A 21,111-nucleotide genomic window follows, 5' to 3' on the forward strand; every position below is an offset into this window, starting at 1 on the left:
AATTAGATTAACGGTGATTATACTGGCATAATTTTTAGAATTATGAGATTTACAAAAAGGAAATTAATTCAATCTTATGTTATGTTAATATCGATAACTAAAGTTAAGAAGATATATATATACATATATGTATGAAAAGTGTTTCACTATAAACTTATCACTGCTGAATTTTTTTTAAAAGAAACAAACTTAACAAGTATAATATTAAATTAAATATTTTGAACTGAACTTCGTGGATATATTTGTGATCGCTTATAAAAATTATGTATATTAGAGAACGAAAGAAAGATTTGTGTATATATATATATAATTTATGTCTAATTATATATAGATATTTTGACGTAACAAAAGTTGTAACGTTTATAACATAAACGCACATATATCGAGTTATTAGTGACCAGAATTAGTTATTATTCTTTTATTTACATTATGAGCAAAAAAGACCTTGAAACATCTTTTAGAAATGCATTTTGGCTAGGAATTTTACTACAATTAGCAGTAAAAGCACTATCTTTAAGTATCCATAAATAAAAATACTGTAATTCAAATATGAAACAAGAAAATAGCAAAATCGAAATGTTCTTCTCGAAGAGAAGAGTCCGAAGCGGTGTCCTTTTAAAAAATATGTGCATTTTATTCGATAATGTGAAGAGATAATGCTTTGCCTGACAATTGCCACGTAACTGATATTTATCGACATTTTAGTATTCCACGATTAGATACTGCAGATGATGAGATTCATTTTTCTAATCTATCTCGCTGCTGGGCACCGAAACTAAAATAGTTTATAAAAACGCTGAGATATGTTATCATCACGTAGAGTAAAGAACGTAATGAAGATAATTTCAATTAGATTACCTTATCCCCGTTACATAGAAATATATATAAGGGAATATTACACAATTAATATAAAAAAACAAATTTTTGAAAATAAGAAAATATATTACATAATTAGTAGAAGAACGAATTTTTCGAAGTATGAAGTGACAGATCGAAGCTTTTAATCGCAATAAAATAATTAAGTGGTGTGATAACACATACGTATGCGATTGCATGCTTTATTAGCCTACTTCTTTGTTTTTGTGTAAAAAGTCAAGAGAAATTACGCTGTTATATCCATAGATACGTAATACGATAAAACAGAAATGCGCGATAATAATGCGCGACAACTTGTTATTTTTACATTGTTAGGTGTTTTCCACGAGAAAATAAAATACGGAATAAAAATGCAATTAAAGCGTAAGTCTAGCTCTTATAATGATCGTTGATTTTTAAATTTAGTATAATGTCAGCAAAAGAGGCTGACAGAAAGAAACAAACGATAAATATAAAAAGCACGATTTTACATAAATCTACAAATTAGTTAACACTAATTTTTATTCTAGAAAAATGTACGAGGGAATTTATGAGAAGGACTATGGAATTATTATTAATTTAAGGAAATAATTTTTTTAATGCAATGGTCTTTTGATACTTCGATGAAATTCCGGTTGACTACATCGATCATCAAATTAATAATATACTGTTATACTGTTACTTATTACTAGCAACTATTATCGAGAATTATAACTGTAGTAATATTATATTGTTATCAAATTTGGATAATATTAACGGTGAATGGATGAAATGATTATTTTTATTAAGTAGTAATTTTACAAGAGCAATAATAATATTTAAGATCCTAATCAACTTAATTGATACTTATCTAATCGTTCGCAACTTGTTTGCTGCAGACACTATTGTTTAGAAATGAAACCGGACAATTATAATTATTCGATTAAAGAGCTATTACAATCGTCAGATAATTAGAAATATATTATGATATAATATATAATAATAATAAATATATAATAAAAATATATATAATAATAATAAAAAAGATCTAAAAAGTATTTAAGTTTCTGCGATGTATATTCAAATTAGAATTTTTATGAATGAATGCAAATTTGTAATGTATATAATATACATTAGAAACTTACATATTCTTTTATGATATATTTGTAATATTAATTTATAAATATTAGAGGAATTTTTCGAAAAGCATATATCCTTTTTTAGTGTAAAAAAATCTTACAAAAAACATTCATTACTTGTTAAAAAAATTGACCAAAATTGTTACACTATACTATTGTTAGTAACCGTTTAATTGAATAATGATTTTAATAATTGGTTACTTTGAAGTAATTGTTTAGCGAAACAATCTGTTTGATAAAAATAACTAAACTCCGGCAGAATTGTATTAAAACAAGATTTGATATACTTATATGTAACTCGTTATTCATAATCTTTTTAATCCTTCTGTGTGTTAAAAAACAATAAATTAATAATTTTCCTCATATTAACCAAATACAAACGTTATCTTGGCAAGATAATTACCAATTACATTAATCAAAGTCGAAATCATCCTTTAAAAACGTTTATGATGAAAGATCTTTCATTTCTGATTTTAATTTTTATCGATTTTCAGTAATTCGCTGGACAGATCTATTAGTAGCGTTCGATTTTTTACTTTACGACATTGTAACAATAATAATGAAAAATCTTTGACTCTGTGTGATTCATCTGGGTAATCCCGGAAACAAGGAAATCTCGAATGAAGGAAATATATTCGGAATATATTGACTGACGGAAAATAATTATATTTTGTATATTGTGTCTTGAAATAGCTTCTTTTGCAGACATTTAAACTTGACACTTTTTGTTATCTGTTTCTCGCTTTTTTTATCTCTTGCCTTTTTTCTTATTTGCAATCGTTTTGTTAACAATCTTGTTTCGCACATGTTTCTTCGAGTGCTTCTTGTCTTTTTCGAAGATTATTAATTAACTTTTAACTCGGGCGACAGAAATAAAGGAAGATTAAGATAAGAATTGTAAAAAAATAAGAGACAAAACGCTGTAAAAAGCTATGAGGAACAGGAAACGAAGAGGAATATTATAGAGATTAAACTTTGAAGTGTTTCCATACATTATTATATCTGCACTCATTTGCTAGAATACCTAACTTAAAATAATTTAAATTATCTTGTTTAGTTGCTCGAGAAAAAAGAGAACGGAAACATAAAAACAAAAAGAGAAAATATGCTTTAAAAATATATATTGTATTTCTCTATATAATTAATCATTACATCAAGATTGATTCTCAAAATTAATATAAAATTTTAATAATTCGAAACACATTCAAACTCATTTTCTGGAAAACTTTGTTTTTTTAATTGTGTCAAATGATCATATTATATATATTTACATAACTGATAAACAAAACAAGTTACAAGATTCCAAGAAGTTCTTCTGAAGTTAAATTGTTTCCCTCTAACAATAAGTTACAAACGGAATAAACAGAGTTATAAAAGTCAAAAATTCTACGCGTGCATGAATAATTTATTTATTATGAAAGTATCATCATAAATGTTTATTCAGCTGCAGATAACATATTAGCGTTTGACAACCTTATAACGTTGTAGATAGCTTCAAAGAAAATAAAACTAAGATAATAAGTCGAGCGGATATTAATCATCGTTACGCCTTGATGTTAGAAGGGACCGTGGAGATGACTCCTGTTAGTTCCTGCTCTTTAAAATCTCGACAATGCTCGTGAATGCGTCATCCACCTCACGCATTCTCTCCTACCCCGCCCGACCAAACTGGTCCAAACTCTCACCGGCGCGGGAGGCAGATACCGCACGTAGTCATCGCGTGTATCCGCCGTGATTTTTCGTGGTACTCTCACTGTGGTACTCGCGAGCGTCCGGACGGCTCGATACTCGGGGAAAGTACTTCGCGAAGAGGAGAAAAGGACTTCGGGAAAGTCGTAGAAGTTTGGGGAACCGTCATTGACGGCGCATTCATTCACGCTCGCGAGACAAGACCTATCAGGCCGATTTCCAGGTCACCAAGGGTGTGGTGCGAAGATAACGCGCGACTCCGTCACGCGCCGATAAGGGGATCCCTTGAGTCGCGTTCGTGCCTTGATCGAGAGTGAAGGTGACTCGGCCTGAAGTAAAAAAAAAAAAGAAAAGATTATTCTTCTGATCTCCGTGGAGAGGATCCTCGACGAGTCAAGTACGTATATCCTTCGGTAGATCGTATGCCTATCCTCGACAAAGGATAAGTGTAATTGAAGCGACAATGATAGTCCGGCGACGTCTCGTGAGTCACGAGAGTCGTGTCTGTTTTTTCCCTTTCAGTCGCACCTTCACTCACTCTCTCTCTCTCTCTCTCTCTCTCTCTCCCCCTCTCTCTTTCTCTTCTCCGGGCTTCCTCTCTTTCTCTAGACTAGGACAGACCACTGGATCTTCTCTCTCTCTCTCTCACTCTCTCGAGTGTAGAAAGTGCGAACGTCGTGCTCGAAGTGCTCGTGCAAGCTCCAGGCTACAGGGTCGTTGCCATTACGCGACTGCTTCTGCTGTCAAAGTCAAAGCTGGTCAAACCCGTAGTTCGATCGAATCCGAATGGCTCCCGTTTGATTTTTACAAGCCACCTCACACCGAGGATACTGCAGTTCGTGTTCGAACCTCCTGGGACTGGTGACTCAGGTAAGGTCGACGACAAAAGCGGCGTGGAGAAACCGAAAACAGATGAGGTCAATTCTAGATTTTGAAATGTAAAAATTTTTTTAAATAAACAAATTTAGGTGTTGACCGTGAATATTCTAGTACATTCGCTCACTTTTGTGATTTTCATCCCGTTCCAAGATACAGAATCGACCTCCAGATCTCAAATAAACTTAACCTATCGTTGTCGCAAAAGGTTATCTGATAATTTAGGTCAAAGTAGAATTGTTTTGTGTTATTGAGTTTCTTTGTGCTATATTGTCCAAAGGAAGGATAGGAAGCACTCATTTTCCTTCAACCGAGAGACATTAAAAAAAAAAAGAAGGATGGCGAACCTGGGCAATCTGGAGCAGCAGATCTCGAGCCTGCAGATCGGCGATGAGGCGGCCAAGGGTACCGCCAAGCCCGGCAAGAAGGTTGGACCTGCGGTGCCGCCGAAGCCGAAGAAGTCTCAACCTCAGGTGAATCCTAATCTCCTAAATGTAAAATCATATTTGTCTCTACTCGTCATACATACTAACAAGAGTTTCCCCATTCGTACGCATCCCCAAACATGGATGCAAAAATGGTAACGAGATCCTTATATTCGAGCAACGAGGACCATCCACGAAAACTCTAACTAATGACCTATTTGTTTCAGATACCGCAAAGTTATACCATAAAGACTCCGCCTGTGCCATCGTACAGTACGGTCCTTAACAATATGTCCAGCGACAAAACCTCGAACTTGTACATGAACGCACCTTCGCCGTATGGCCCGCTGGATATAAAGAATGACTTTTCGCAGATAACACCTGCGAACGGTAAGGAGGCGTCGAAGATTTATCAGAACAATGACAATTTGTACACTCATCAGCCAGAGGAGAAGTTCGAGCCGAAGTACAGATACGACGAGAAGAATTATTACTCCAATATAGGGAATATGCCGGCACCTCAGGTACCTGTGGCGGATGATCGCGCGAACAGGGCGACTAGAAACGCAGTGTACAGCAATATAGAACCACCAGTAGGCTCCACATACGAGTACGTCCCATACGAAATGAATAAGGAAATTATATATAGCAACATTCAGTGGAATCCTAAAACGGAGAATACATATTGTAACGTTCCTGCACATGGGGCTGGTAAGAATCTTTCTAATAGCGAATTTGGTCACTTACATTACACTTGATTAGTGCATCTTAAAAGCGAATATATATGAAATTAGCAAAGTTAAATGTAGAAGCTTATATAAATATTTTAAATGATTAAATGCCTAAAAATGATATTGTTAATAAAATGTCACGTTATTTAAGACAAAACACGATATACATATTTCGTTATTTCATTATCAAAATCATATTATGCCATTGCATTTAGATACTTTATACAAAGCAGCCTTTAGTGTGTACTAATACAGTGTAGTGCGAGTAACTGAATTCATCATAAATCTGAATAAAAAAATGCTAAATGAATTCTTAGTGAATCATATATGGAAAGAACGATTTTGCTGAAGTATTTAAAAATTTAGCTATATATAAACCTGAAAATAATTATGCAGGACGCTTAAGCATAATAAGCAATGCTGCAAAAATTGTAAATTGATAAAAAAGTGTCTGAACCTCTTTGAGGAGTTGAAAATAAGATCCTGTTTTACAGCCATCTTTTGGTAAATCAGTGGAGTATTTCGATCTTTTTGCTTGCAGACGATTTGCCACCACCACCGGAGCCGTCAGAGTACGTTTCCTGCGTACCCGGGAATTCGTTTCCACCGCCGCCAGACGAGCTGCCTCCGCCACCGAGTCCCGTCTCGTCGAGTTACAGCGAGTTGAGACGTGCTACTTACCAGACCGATTTTCCATCCGGCAACTATCCTGCTGATATCTATGGTCCGAGTTCTCAGTCCAGCTCAACGTACGAATCCATATATGAGCCGATTAATCCCAGACCACCGTCGCAATTGTCATGTAACTATTCCATGTACTCCGGTTACGGATCAGCTACGTCTACTCAGCCGCAGGGCAAAGTGTCCCCCGTTAAAGAAGTAAGTCTCGAAATTCTATACTGTATGTAAAATTTATTGAAATGCTTTTAGTTGTTGAAATGTAAAAATGAAAAAATAGACTTCACACTTGCATGTTTAATTCGATTATTATATCTAAAGTAATTATATCTCATTGCAAATTGTTTTATTTATTTGTAATAAGACAGAAAGAAGAAAGTGTAATTTAATTTAAAAAATTAGATTAATTTTGACAATTATTGATTACAATTATAAAGTAATTGAACACAATTGTAAAGTAGTATGTGTATCTGAAATTAAACGATTGATTTTATCTACAGGTCGACGTTCTTACGGATCTGTTAGTTCAAGGAATGGAGGATAATAATGAAGACAGTGATATATATGGCATCTGTGCGCAATGCGGGCGCAAAGTAGAGGGAGAAGGAACCGGATGCTCGGCGATGGATAAAGTCTTTCACATAAATTGTTTCTGCTGCTTCATATGCAAGGTCAATTTACAAGGAAAACCTTTCTACTCGTTGGAAGGTAAACCTTATTGCGAGGAGGACTATCTCAATACTCTGGAAAAGTGCTGCGTTTGCACCAGACCGATACTGGATCGAATATTGAGAGCTACTGGCAAACCATATCATCCTTCGTGCTTCACCTGCGTTGTCTGTGGACAAAGTCTCGATGGTATACCGTTCACTGTGGATGCTACGAATCAAATACACTGCATTCAGTGTTTCCACAAGTGAGTTTACCCCGATTTCTTTTGTTTGCTTCTTCGATTATTATTCAATTCTGGTTAACTAATTCACATTCTTACATTTGCAGAAAATTTGCTCCGCGTTGCTGCGTCTGTAAGCTGCCTATAATGCCCGAGCCTGGTCAGGACGAGACCATACGAGTGGTAGCACTAGATCGCAGTTTCCACATTCAATGCTATAAGTGCGAAGATTGTGGATTAGTATTGTCATCCGATTCGGAGGGACATGGCTGCTATCCCCTGGACGATCACATTTTGTGTAAAAGTTGCAATGCTACCCGTGTCCAAGCCTTAACGTCTCATATGACGACCGAATTATAAATATATAGACGCGACAAGCTTATATAATTTGTTGAAACTTCGGGAATACGAATGAAATGTTAAATCAAGTATCGTTGTGATTAACTGTAGCGAAATAAGTACCGCTATATACACGGTATTATCGGTGTTATCAGATCTAAACCGCGCAACGCCATGCACACAAAAGCCGAGCGCACACGTACGTCGCTTGGCTTTTGTGTGCGTGGCGTTGCGCAGCTCGGATCTGGTAACACTGGGTATTATAGGTCCTTTTTTATGCGTACATGATTTTTCTATTCCGCTATTATTCACACCTTATATATTCAAAACCGATATTTGCTATCCCATTATATTAACGAAGAATCATTTTTTAACATTTTATCTATTAGCAGACTAAGGAAATTATGCTGTCCATATTTGGATCTTTTTTGGCACGAAAAGGAAACAATTGTCAATGATTATTTATATTCTATTAATCTTTAACAGTTAGAGGATCAATGCAATAGAATTCCGCCACTGCCATGACTGAAGCATTTTCTCCGTACATTATGAAACAATGTTGGCAAATTAATAGTAGATATAAGTTTGACGTCCGAGGTAATTTTCCTGCAGATGTGATTATCATTGTGATTCTAGTAAAGTATTCGATGTATCGTAAAGTATTTAACGTGTAGTTTATCGTCGACAGGAATACCGCTTCGATCCATTTATTTAGAGATTATTTAGAGATTAGATTTTAGATTCGGGAAATAGGATTATTATTGACAATATCGGTATACCGGCGAGAAAGCGTGCCATTTCTTCTTGTAAACGTATCTGTTAAACCAGTTAAACAGATCCTTGCAAGACTATCGAGAAAGGAAAGATAAACGCTCAATCCCAAACACCTTACAATGCGATTAATTCCCGAACTTTTTCGCATGGGTAAGACATTACATCGAGGAGAGACTTGTATGATCTCTGTATTATAGTATCAATAAAAATACAGTTTGTTATTTATGGCCAAAGAGTAACACTTCGTTTTTGCCGACCGTTCTTGCCCATCCGATGATTTTCACTACGCATGTAGACACTGCACTTTTAGCCTGCACTTACCGAATGACATCGGTTATGATCGAGCTTTTTATGTTTCACTATTTTAATGAAAGTTGCTATTAATATATATTGTTATATTACTATTGTGATTGTTATTAATAGTTATACACGATGGCTCAAACTAACGTACTTCCTTCCAGTTACAGATTTTCTCAAGAATTCGAAGTTTCTTTCTTAGCAAAAAATTCAATTGCGAGCACGCAGTTTTTTTTACAATTTGTAATATTTAACATTACCTATATTGTTATTTTGTCAGAGCTGCTTGAAATTAAATAAAGGATAAGAGTTTTTCAAGAGATAAAGTTAGATCCTTATTTCTCCGAAAATTAAAATAAAATTTTTATTTCGGTAACTATTAGAATATTTTTGCTGTTGAAAAGCCAATTTCAAATTTACGAGAAAAACTGTAGCCGAAACGAAGTCCGCGATTATACAACCTGTAGACATATGGTGTGTGTACATATACATAATTATACACACACACACACCAGATGTATATATGTACACATTAATATATAATTAATTATTATAATTGCAGAAGAAATTTACAGCAGATTCATTCTATATCATCTCTTTACTAATTTTTTTTCTCTATGATTTTCATGCACAGATGTTTGTCTTTTATTATTATTAACATCTCTTTTTAGATATTTGCATCTCTTTTTTTATATGCGTAACATATTTTTTATTACCATAGAGTACTTAAATCTTATATAATTTTTGTGATATATATATATATATATTATATATAACCGTTATGCCATTTTGTATAATTTATGTTTATTAATACATAAATTTGTCTCACCGGCACACGTGAATCGTGGAACGCGTCCTTCTATGTTTCTTCTCGGTGAAATTAACAATACTACCGATTCTATACTTATCTACACGGAGGTATATCAAATTATAATTCCACGATGGATACATTGTGCATCAATGTATTTGGCGACAGTGCGAATCTAGAAATAATTCAGCTCATCTAGAAATAATTCGGGTAAGCCGCAAAGCATTTGAAATTGTCGTCCACAGTAAACAAATATAACAAATACTTATTATCATCCGATGTATCCAATGTGCAAATAATCTTGTCGTCGACTCGCGGGAAATGTCTCACGTTAATAATACCTTGCATTAAGTCGCGGTATTTATTGCGGAGCAACGTGGCTCCGCTGTGAGATAATAAATTAACACAGATTGTCACGAAATTCGCACGCTTATCAAATCTCGTCCGGCAATTTTCGCAAATGCGCGGTCGGAAATCAGGACGAAATTCCACGATCCGAAATGCACTCTTTGCTGCGTATGATACATTCGTAAATCCTATACTCTTTACTACACATAGCTCTGGTGTCTATCTTAGACTCCTCTGTTTTTCTTTTTATCCTCTTTAGATTAAAACTATAATATATTTTATGTAATATATATTTTATCATATTTTCTTTAATCAAGTACAGCACCATTCTACGTTAAATTTAGTACAGGTTCTTAATACTCGGTTTTAATCTAACAATATTCGTTCGATTTGTTAGCTTTGTTGTACCAAAGTCAACATAGAATTGCACTTTTTTTTAAATAATTATCGCTCTCTCTTTTTCTCTCTCTTTCTCTCTTAAATAGATACACGTAATTTACACACACACACACACGCACGCGTGCGCGCGTGTGTATGAAATTGCGTGTGCCCGTATGAGTAGATACACGAGCCATACTACTCACATGTAAATCTGTACTTGCACGCAATAAATCACAGCCACCTATCCAAATTCGCGCGCGAGCACAAATACATACGACTAAATAACGCATATCTTTTTTCGCATTTACATCCTAGATATCTTCGGTATATGTTTTATCATCTCGCTATGACTTATATATACATATATATATATATAATTATATATATGTATATATATTACGTGTATATGTGCATATCGATACACGCGTACGTGCGTGTGCGTACTTATATAGAAACGTATGCACTCACATTACGGATATGTACACATACACATATTGCTACACATACGAGGATGTCCTCTTTCGCGTTTTGTCTATACGTAGTACTAAAGTGCCATAATAAGCTGCATTCTCTTTCACTCTCTTTCTCTCTATTTCCTCTCCCTCTACTTGTGACACTCATTCACACGATTCGCACACTCGCAACACTTCTTCATTCATTCCTCCTCCTCTCTCTCATCGACATGACGTGACATGACTCGTTTGCTACATTTTAACCGATAGCTCTCTCGTTACGCAGTTACTCTCTCGTATTCGCCGGACCCGCTTACAGCAGCATCATACTTTCACACTTCCGAATTCGCTAGGGCTATAGTTGGGCGCACTAGCATCACACGTGCCCATAAATCAATAAATAAATAGAGGAACAACATTCTTCAAACATCTCTTTTTTTTCTTATATAACAACATTAGAGGCTCTCGGAGAACGTAACGCAACAAATGTTCAACAATACAATCACGAAAACAAATAGAAGGCACTCTTGCTTTTCTTTTTTCTCAATAAATTAATCTCCTTGTGTTATAACAACTCACTCTCAGATATTATCTCTACGGCTTCTCCTAGGCCTTGTCTGTCGCGTTCGCATTTAGCTACCTACTTATACGACGTTCGGATGTCGCTGAAATTCAGATAACACGCGCCACGACAATCACATGACGGCGCTACAAATCTCATCTTTCTTACTTTCTCTCTCTCTCTCTCTCTCTCTCTCTCTCTCTCGAATGGACAATCATAGCTACGGTATGCGAGATACGAGATAACAAATTTGTTTCACATTTACAAGTAAAAGAAATCCACCTTCGTAACAATTAGGTAGAATATTATTTAACCTTTAATATTATAATAATTTAATTATTGTTATTTGCTTGGAAGCTCACAGCCGACACATTTTTTTTTAATTCATTATTATTATTTCTCTCTTCTTTTAATATCTTATCTTATTTTCACTTGGGTATACGGGGCGCTCATCTTTCGTACTTGTGTGGGTCTCGGTTATTATTTTTTTTTCCCCTCGGTATTTAACAGCTACAACATGTACAACATTTAGCGCGGAAATTTTTCAACGAAAGGCATAACGGAATCCAGTTGTTAGTCCGCTTCTACATTCGAAATACGCGGTGAAATATAGATTCACGGTTACTCTAACGAGAGAGAGAAACTATAAGTACGGATAATACCCCCGTGGTCTACGGGGAATAGAAAACGAAAAATCATGGAGATGTGGCAGTGCCTTGAGCAACCGTTTATGAAATCAACCCTATCTCGCCTCCCTGTTACCCTTCTGCTTTGTTTTTCATCATCTTTTTTTTTTGTTTTTGAACACATGACAACACATCGTCTTTGTACGATAACAACGTTATTTTCTCCTTTTTTTTTTCTTTCGGTTCTATCTTTGCTAACTAATCTAGCCTTGCTCGCGAGATTCATGGTTTGTCGAGCCTATCACGCATATAACATTGGATATATTGTAATAGATATATATATATGTATATTATATAACGTAGATATATATATATGTAAATGACGTATCGTACGTATAATATATATCTGTGTGTATACGGGTTTTTGTGTGTATGCGTTAAGATAGAAGTTTTATCTTTGTTAATTCTTTGCTACAGTAGAGAAAAAGGTAGTTGTATCTAGAACAATTAGTTTCTTCCTAGATACGTCTACCTTCTTCTTTCCCTCCACACATATAATTAATAATATATCGTTCTTTGCACGTGTTCATATGATAAATCCTTCATTTATATGAATTCCTGCTCGACCGATCAGCGAACCATGATGATCGAACTGGGAAAGATTTCATTTCTACAGAATGTCTTTAGCATGTCGAGTCTGAGATCACCAGAGAAAGTATACCGTAGCATGTGTATATATTTATATATATGTCTATATATAAATATTTATGAGTGTGTATTTATGTATGTATATGTCGCGTGTCTTGATTTCCGTACTGTTTTTCACAGTTTGCAGCCGTCGTCTTAGGTCGCACGTGGTCTCTCTCGACTTTTATAAGATAAATATTTACTCTTATTACGAAGACAACAAAGAGGGCAAAGAGAACAAAGAAAGGAGGATAGGAAGTGTCTACAGAGTCAGCGCCTGCATCTGATGGCACGTGTCGCTCAGCTGATTCTGATCACCAGCTGCCGGATGGCCAGCCGTCCGCGGTGTACCGGGTGGCGTTATCGGTAATCTTCCAGGACCGTCGCCGGCGCCTCCCAGAGCATCGTCGGCGAGTTTGCTCGCCACCGCTGTGGCCGTAGTCTGCATTATACCGTTCATCTTATACTTGGACTGTCGCAGCATCGTAGTCTGCGAGCCAGTGGTGCTTGAATATTTGTCGGACGGCTTCCGGTTGGTGGACGATAGCGCCTGGCCGACGGAGTATCGGCTGCGTTGATTGCCAGCGGACTGCTGTTGCTGCTGTTGTGTTTGGGACAGGGGCATGGAAGATGGCTGATAACGGTTCTGAGCCGGAGCATAAAACTGGACCTGAAGAGTGGGCGGGGAGAGAGTTGGAAGAGGCCGTGTCATGGGTGAGTACGGAGCTGGCGGTGGGCTCGCCGGCTTCTCCTGGGTGTTGGACGCGTCCGCGTTTATCCGCTCGGATGGAGACAGGCGAGATGACAGCGTCGTCGATGTGCTCGTGACGACGACGGCGCTGTCCGTCTGAACCGTGTCGTTATTAGGCCGACCGTTGTCGTTTCCGTGTACGTCCAACCGGGCGGCGTTTCCTCTGTAGTTGTTGTTATTGTTGTTACTCGAGAGACAATTCTTACGACCCGAGCCATAACCACCGGTCATCGGTTTGTTGATCTCGTAATACTGATCGTCGCCACAGTGCCTCGCGCGTCCGTTCGTCGTATACGAGTAGTTGGACGTAGTGTGATTGATCTTGTGCGCAGCCTGATTCGAAGCGTAGCCGCCGCCGGACCTGAGGATCGCCGACGAGCCCACGTTCGATCCAGCCGTTCTTCTATTGTATTGTACCGGCAATCGCGACGACACCGGTATTGTCGAATATTTGTGCGACCCGTCCGCCGCGTTCCCGCTACATTTATTGTGTGACTGTGTACCGCCGTGTGTGTTCTGCGACTTGACGTGTGTATTGTGGTGTGCCAACGGGTAGCCATAATTCTGTCCCCCCTGGCCGCGTAAATTGTTACCCTGACCGCTCGAGTACTTATTGCAATCTCTGGAATTGTGGCCGTACGTCTTCGCGTTGCTGTTATCGTAACCGGACTGATGCGGCGAAGGTGAGAACGGTGTCGGCAGAAGACTAGCGGTACCAGACGCGTTGTGATGTGTGTATGGTGGTGGCGGGTGTGTGTGCGGAATGTATACGGTTGGGTGATAGAGGATGCGACAGTGCATCGGACTGGTAGTGCAGTCCTCGCTGTCGTTTTGCGCGCTGTGCGGCGTGTGTATCGTGATCGGATGGTAATTAGTATGGTAACGACCGGACATAGGGAATTTGACGGGCATTAGGGGCAGCAGAGATGTTGCCGGTGAGCCTGAAGCAGCCTGTTGCACTTCGCTGTGCGGTTGCTCCGAGTGGCTTGGCGTCGGACGTGAATCCTACGATTTTATTTTATAGAATAATACTTGCCTAATTCAATACATTGAATGAAACGTGCATTTAACAATAAATACATTTACAGCGATTTGTTATAATTGATCTCGCAAACGAGTATAATCCTGATCTCAGTGTGATAAATAAATCTTCATCGCGATCAATGTTTCATTAATAATGATTACTAATGCATGCATTACTGTTTTAGAAATAAGAATGACAACTCAATAGCGAGCAGCTATATTCTCGTGGAATTTGGAAGCGGCGCCAAAGACACATTACGGAGACAGATCGCTAAACGCATTAGTCGAGAAGATATCGATTGCAGTTAGATAAGAGAGAAACTTACCTCTTGTGGAGCAGCCTGACTATCAGACATAGAGGTTTGCTGGCACGAAGTAGCATCCGTAGCGTACAACAACAGCTGCTGCTCGGTCAGTCCCATAGATGCGTGCGGCGGCGGCGCGGGATGCGGGCCAGCCGCAAAAGGATAGTACAGATGATCCACCTGTGCCGGGGGAGGAGGACCCGTTGGTACAGGTGGATGATGATGTGGAGCAGGCGCGGCAGGAGCGTAAAAGTGCGTCGGATGAGGTGGTGGGAGAGGTGGCGGTGGGCCCGTCGGCGGACTGGTAGCTCCTGTACCGTTATTACCGCTACTGCCAGAACTGTTGCCACCTCCACCACCATTCGTATTGCTTGGCGAACTGCTAGTAGTAGCGTACAAGTACTGAGGTGCTCCGGCGGCCGCTCCTGCGTAGTACGGTTCGTACTGTAGACAGAAACGGGAAAACCTTTAGATATTCGTCATTGTGAAACGCACTTTGCACATGAATACCGAGTATCTCACATAGAGTCACATCTATGACAGCCGTTCTCGTAAATGTTGGCCAATCCTTTATTGAGTTTCATTTCTTTATTCTAATCCCCTTTTTAACGTATGTCAACAAGCAAAATAGAAATGTGCTTCAATAATCCCATCTATTATTTATCCAGCAAGACAATATACACGACGTATATATAAATCTTTGCAAATGCTATATATATAGCATTTATAAAAATATATATATTTAATTTTCGTATAAGCTATATTATCATATCGATAGAAATAGTATAAAATGGGAAATTAATTCGTTATTCATATGCAAATGTCGTAATCGTTACGACGATTTAATACGGTTATCATTTTTATACACGTTTTTCTATTTTAATCTAAAGAAATAACAATGTGCGTTGATTGAATCGTAATTAACTAACATTTACAAGAACAGTTTTATTGTAATGATAGTGACAAATCAATAAATGTAACCATATAAAAGTTAAGCGAAGATAATTAAAAGATATCTCAATTCGTATTGCTTCCATGTCAAATAACGATGTGTCATTTCCTAGATCATTCCAAGTTAGAAAAGATCGTAATATGCTTAAAAAACTAGTCAAACAATCAATTATTATAATGGTGAAGCGTTAATCGTTACAAAGCGTAACTATCTGCAATTTATCAAGGCAAAGTAAACTATTTTACTTCATTTGCATCTCATGTACATAAGAAAGAAGAGATCGTTCTAAACCCACATTACATACATGCCTATAATAATTTCATTGTCAATATCTATAAAGATTTTCATGTATTTCTTTTCTTCTAAGCGTAGAGTTTCAGAGAGTTCGAGAGAAATTGCCTGTTAAAATAATATTACATAATAACATTTAAATAACGCGTTTCGCATGCAAAACGATTGCGTGTAATTCGGAATCGCGGCTGCACTTGTAAGTGCAACTCGTGTCATTCTAGAAAAGTGAAACGAGTAATACGAGAAACGAAACAAACAACCATGCTGAATAGATAATCGACAAGCACCTTGACATTTCTATCATAACATTTAATCACAATATATCATTAACAGTGATAAAAATTAAAACAAGTTGGAAAAAGGAAAAGAGAAAGGGAATAAAACAAAAAGAGCAAAAGAGAGAGATAAGGAATTAAAGGCCATATAAATAGATTTGAGATATGTTTAAACGCTACTGAAACTGATACATTACTATTTATCTTTCTTTTTATTGCTATAACTTTACTTCAAATGATTGCAAAGATGATTAATATGTGTTTATCATTTTGACATGATTAAAAACACCGTTATCCTATTATCGATATCGTTATAACCGTTTCACTGGGAATTATTATTATGATTCACATTCACCATGTCACCTTTATCTTCTATTTTATTTATCTTCTATTTATTTTTATATAGTGATTAATTTATCACATTTATTATATTTATTATTATATTTATAACTACTTATAGTTAGTTATTATTTTATATAGATATATTCTACTGTCTGCTTTATATAGCTATATAAAGAATTATATTTAACTATCGATTATATCATATATTATTTAATTTTTTCTATTTGTCATATATTCATACGTGTTTGTAAATGTGCGCTCTTAATTTTCGTTATACATTTAGATTTAATATTGTGATTACGGGAAAATGTGAATGTCAAAGATTAATATGAGCCGATGAGTACAAGGTCGTGAAACGAAAAAGACGATGAAGAGCATGCATCAACAGGCCATGCATCGACAGACTGGGAAAAGGGGATGAAAGAAAAGTAAACTGCTCAAAAAGAGCAACATGCTAGTCGTTTAGCTTAGACCTTATACCTTTAGACCTCAATACTGTATAGCGTCGAGAAGGACGTAAGTAGGCATTTGCTGAGGGTTGGGTAGAAACGCCGGTGGTATGGCTTCTCCCATCAGACCGTTTGTCTGTCAAACCGTAACCGATATGTACCGTTTAATAAAAATACAAATACAGACAAAGACGATCAGGATCTTATGCTAGGATCTATATGTACGTGTGAGGGAAACCCACGAGCATCTAAACGGAGAATCGAAGATGTAGAAGTATGAAAAAAATTGGTCAGGACAATGATCGATATTATTTTACGTACCGGCATAGGAGAATATTGATATTGTTGTGGCATATACAATGATGGGGCCGGACATGGATACATCACAGGAGCGAACGTTTGATGTCCGGTGGCGGCTTGAGGCCCTGAGCATGTAATTTAAGTGAAAATTAATAAATTAAAATTACACCCTGTTGTAAAATGAACGAATAATTATGAAATAAAATGAATAAATGATTAGCGTGACCACATCTTGATCTAGTGCAAGACTTTATAAGACTGTATTTGTATTTACAGGAGGAACTCGTAACAAAATTCGATCTCTCAAATATTTTGCTTGAGTATATCGACAAAAATTCGTAGAATTTTTGTTTTGTTGCAACCATTTCTAGACTGTAAGATCATATATATGAACGAATAATGCTTACCAAACACTCCTGTGGCTTGATAAATCGTTCCTGGATCCGTAGGTGGAGCGATGGAAGTCGCTGGTGCGGCAGCTGCCGTGTTATAGAATGTCATACCATTCTGATAAGCGAGACCCATACCTATACAGGCAAAGGAGTAGAGAAATTAGAAACGTGATCTCTGCACTCTTCAATCGTCCGTAATATTGTTGCATGAAAAATATATGCAAAGTATCTCGAAGTTCCCTGTGAATTGCAATAAAACAGGATCAGTTTCAAATAAAATTTTGTAATCAGCTATGTAAACATTCCTAAACAAAATACGCTGTCAAATCAGAAAATTTTATAGAATTTTCTTAAAAATCTATCCTTAATATTAAGTTTTGTTCCTTTAATACAACACGTTATTACAAAAATATTCTTGCATATTTATTACTAATTACGAGTGTGAAAAAAAATAAAATTTTAAGTGGAAGAATATCTTGTAACAAACACAAATAGTCAAAACTATAAATATCTAAATTACAAATTCAAAATAACTTGGCACAACAAGATACTGTGTCCATTGGAGAAAAGAGCGTCAAGTAATATAAACTGATTTTAAACCGTAGTAAATGTGATTCAAGGTGTCGGAAATCCATAATCAAGAAGACGAAGAAAAAGAGTTACATACCGTTCGCATAATAGTAAGTACTTGTAGGCACGGAAGGAGGCGAACCGGTACTACCGTCAAAGGATCTGGAGAAGGGCTGCTTCTTGATTGCGGGCGCTATGTTGAGTTTCCTCTCTCTCAAGACGATGCATTCAGCCTGGAACAAACGAAAGCGGTGAATAAAGGAACGGACCGACGTTTCGATTGTTTATCGAAGAGACATCGTCATCAATTACAAACCTCTTGTTGAAGCCGCTTGGCCTCCTCCTCCGTTTCGAAGGTGACGAAACCGTAACCCTTCGACACGCCAGCGCGGTCCGATATAATTTTCGTGGCCTTGACATTGCCATAGGCCGAGAAAACCTGAGCTAGCTCCGCTTCGCTGGTGCTGGCCGAGATGCCACCTACGAAAATACGGTTCGGTACCAGCGTACCGTATTTCGGCGCAGCCATCGTAAGACTCGCGGCCGAGGCAGGGCTAGAGGCAGGACTAGACCCCTCCGTACCACCGGTCGAAGCCGAGCTCTATACAACAATCAAATGAGTTCTTCCTTTAATTTGAATCGCGCGGAAATCACGTAGAGTGACAATGCTCCATCTCGAGATTCCTCGAGACAGAATTTACTGGCAATAACAAAGCTTTTGTGATCATCATGTAACGCAATTTGTCCCATGCGATATGTTCGTTTTCGACAAATGGAAAACCTGCGAAAGTAGAAAATAAAAAAAAAAGACAATCAATTACGAGAAATGGGAAAAGACTTTGGATCTAATCCTTTCGCCGTGACTTCTTATCACTCGCGTGTGCCACAAAGTTAAACAAATAGTTAGCAGCGTAGATATCTAATCAAAGTTAATTACATTTGCTATCGTTAAATTTAATACTTTATTAAATAACAATTAATTAATCCTATCTTATTGAATTCGCTATTTATTTATTTATGTGATACTATTTATCTGATATAAGTTTGTCTTTACGATTTTCAACGTCACCATCGGGAATATCCCTTGATAACAGTTTGCCTCTCCTGAAACGCGAATCAATGACAATGTTGTTCATGAATGTATTCACGCACAGGCAAAACAGTAATGAAAGTGAAAAACTGTCGCAAGTGCAGGGTACAAATATGAATGAACGATGCCGTTTTCTCTCTCTCTCTATCTCTCTCCTTCTTTCAGCACTTGCTTCTCTAAATTCGCGATATTACGATCCCTGTCATTATAATCCCATTATACGTCAGGCAATATTGTCGCAGAAATACATTTGAAAGCGGACATCCAACGATTTGTATACATACATAAACGCCGATCATTAATTTAGGAGCAGCGAGCGAGAAGCGCGTGATTGCGAACCAAGAATGTGTATAGTACGGGGAAAAGCGGCCGAAAGTTTACGGTGTTTCTGTACTTCTCGATGTGTTTCACCTGTAATTTCTTCGAACGGAGGAGCCGATAATATGAAACAACTACTCCGAGAGAGATACTCCTTTCCATTTCGTGTGGAGTTAAAATGCGCGACTTTATCGTATTATGTAGCTTAATATATACATACAATTATCATAAGACGGCTAAAGAACTATCGGAGTTTGTTTAGCCATTTAACTGATGAGTCACAGTACCTCTGCATATAGAGCAGAAGTGTTCGGTGAGTTAGTTACAGCGACTCTCCTTTACGCCGAAAGAATTACAATTCAGTTCGAGATGGAATTTGTTTACTTGCTGCGTAAAATTTTGCCCTGTAGTGCCGTGTCCCTAAAATGACCTCTAAACACAAATGGCACAATAATTGATATTGTACAATATTATTGATTATCTGGAGGTTGCATTGAGTCTATAGACTGTTTTGAATTGTTTATAAAGGAGATATCAAACTATCTAAAACTTTTAGAGTGAATTTCATTCTAAAGAATGAAATCTTACTCTTAAAGATTGAAAATTAAGTCTTTTTCAAGACGCTCAATTTTCATTCTTTAGAATGAGATTCCACTAAAAAAAATTTAGAGAGTAATATTGCACAAATAATTGTATAATAATAATATTGAGTGTCTAAAAGCTTTATGATTCTTTATTAAGTTTTTCTGTAATAAATCTACTACGTCAAAGGATATCACAAAATTGTAGTAACTGTCGCATACCATTTTCAACATCGGCAATATGTACTCTTGACATTCTTTGACCTTGAAATCTCATTCTAAGTTTTAGAAAATATTTTAAACATGTGTCGTTTCCACCGATTCTTGCGATTATTCCTCGTTTCTGTAAATTCTGACTATTACTTAAATATCTTTAGGTATTTGCAGGCAATATTCATTTGTAGGTATGGACCAGGAATGTACATGGGACAATGACACAAAAGTCACGCAAAACATCTCAAAGAATTTCATTCAATTTATTTATTGGCTCCGACCCAAGAAATTTAAAAAATATGTTTAGTCGAAGAGAAAACACGAAAATATCAAATGAGCCGATAAAATTGTCAATTTTCAACGCCGAACAGTAGGATGCCATAACGATTCCACCGGGAAAACTAGAAGAAAAGGAAGAATAGCCAAAAGCCCCCTCCGTTGTGTAAAAAGGAAATCACTTGTCATACAAGGATCAACACATCCTGAAATGGAAACGCATGAAAGACTGTGTTAAAACTACCATTTTAAGTATATTATACATGGAAAAGTACTCTCCAAATTCTTTGGAGCGGAATCTCACTCTAAAGAGTGAAAATTGAGTCTTGAAAAAGAGTGGCTCAAATTTTAATCTTTAAGAGTGAGATTTCACTCTTCACAGGGAGGGGTTCACTCTAAAGGTTTTAGAGTATCTGTTCCGATGAAGTGGTAGGAGTCAGCAGGA

At 36.9% G+C, this 21,111-nt stretch overlaps 2 protein-coding genes across 3 annotated transcripts in view; one reads left to right on the forward strand and one right to left on the reverse strand.

Annotated features, from left to right (window-relative positions):
* The first annotated feature begins 3,515 nt into the window (after positions 1 to 3,515).
* Zyx (lipoma-preferred partner zyxin) lies at positions 3,516 to 9,359 on the forward strand. The gene is made up of 8 exons (XM_018451159.1): positions 3,516 to 4,059; positions 4,272 to 4,532; positions 4,819 to 5,011; positions 5,191 to 5,674; positions 6,236 to 6,573; positions 6,873 to 7,288; positions 7,372 to 7,748; positions 7,870 to 9,359. The coding sequence occupies exons 3-7, from the start codon at positions 4,877 to 4,879 to the stop codon at positions 7,622 to 7,624; spliced, it is 1,626 nt and encodes a 541-aa protein (XP_018306661.1). The 5' UTR covers positions 3,516 to 4,059; positions 4,272 to 4,532; positions 4,819 to 4,876; the 3' UTR covers positions 7,625 to 7,748; positions 7,870 to 9,359.
* Positions 9,360 to 11,586: 2,227 nt separating this feature from the next.
* Positions 11,587 to 21,111, reverse strand: part of LOC108724665 (atrophin-1) — a 15,450-nt gene continuing 5,925 nt past the window's right edge. For both annotated transcript variants that reach the window (XM_018451154.1, XM_018451153.1), the window contains exons 3-8: positions 18,505 to 18,789; positions 18,286 to 18,421; positions 17,634 to 17,753; positions 17,248 to 17,351; positions 14,639 to 15,061; positions 11,587 to 14,294 (exon numbers count right to left, since the gene is read on the reverse strand). In XM_018451154.1, the coding sequence (XP_018306656.1) occupies positions 12,801 to 14,294; positions 14,639 to 15,061; positions 17,248 to 17,351; positions 17,634 to 17,753; positions 18,286 to 18,421; positions 18,505 to 18,789 (2,562 nt within the window). In that variant the 3' untranslated portion in view covers positions 11,587 to 12,800. The remainder of the gene's footprint in view (positions 14,295 to 14,638; positions 15,062 to 17,247; positions 17,352 to 17,633; positions 17,754 to 18,285; positions 18,422 to 18,504; positions 18,790 to 21,111) is intronic.

This window comes from Mycetomoellerius zeteki, unplaced genomic scaffold (assembly GCF_001594055.1).
Source record: "Mycetomoellerius zeteki isolate Tzet28-1 unplaced genomic scaffold, Tzet1.0 scaffold31, whole genome shotgun sequence".
In the NCBI taxonomy this organism is placed as follows: domain Eukaryota; kingdom Metazoa; phylum Arthropoda; class Insecta; order Hymenoptera; family Formicidae; genus Mycetomoellerius; species Mycetomoellerius zeteki.

Bases quoted from the DNA above. Each gene is read 5' to 3' on its own strand.
- Zyx (XM_018451159.1), top strand. From the start codon at position 4,877: ATGGCGAACCTGGGCAATCTGGAGCAGCAGATCTCGAGCCTGCAGATC. The intron at 5,012-5,190 runs GTGAATCCTAAT...TATTTGTTTCAG, and splicing joins CGAAGAAGTCTCAACCTCAG to ATACCGCAAAGTTATACCAT. The intron at 6,574-6,872 runs GTAAGTCTCGAA...TTTTATCTACAG, and splicing joins AAGTGTCCCCCGTTAAAGAA to GTCGACGTTCTTACGGATCT.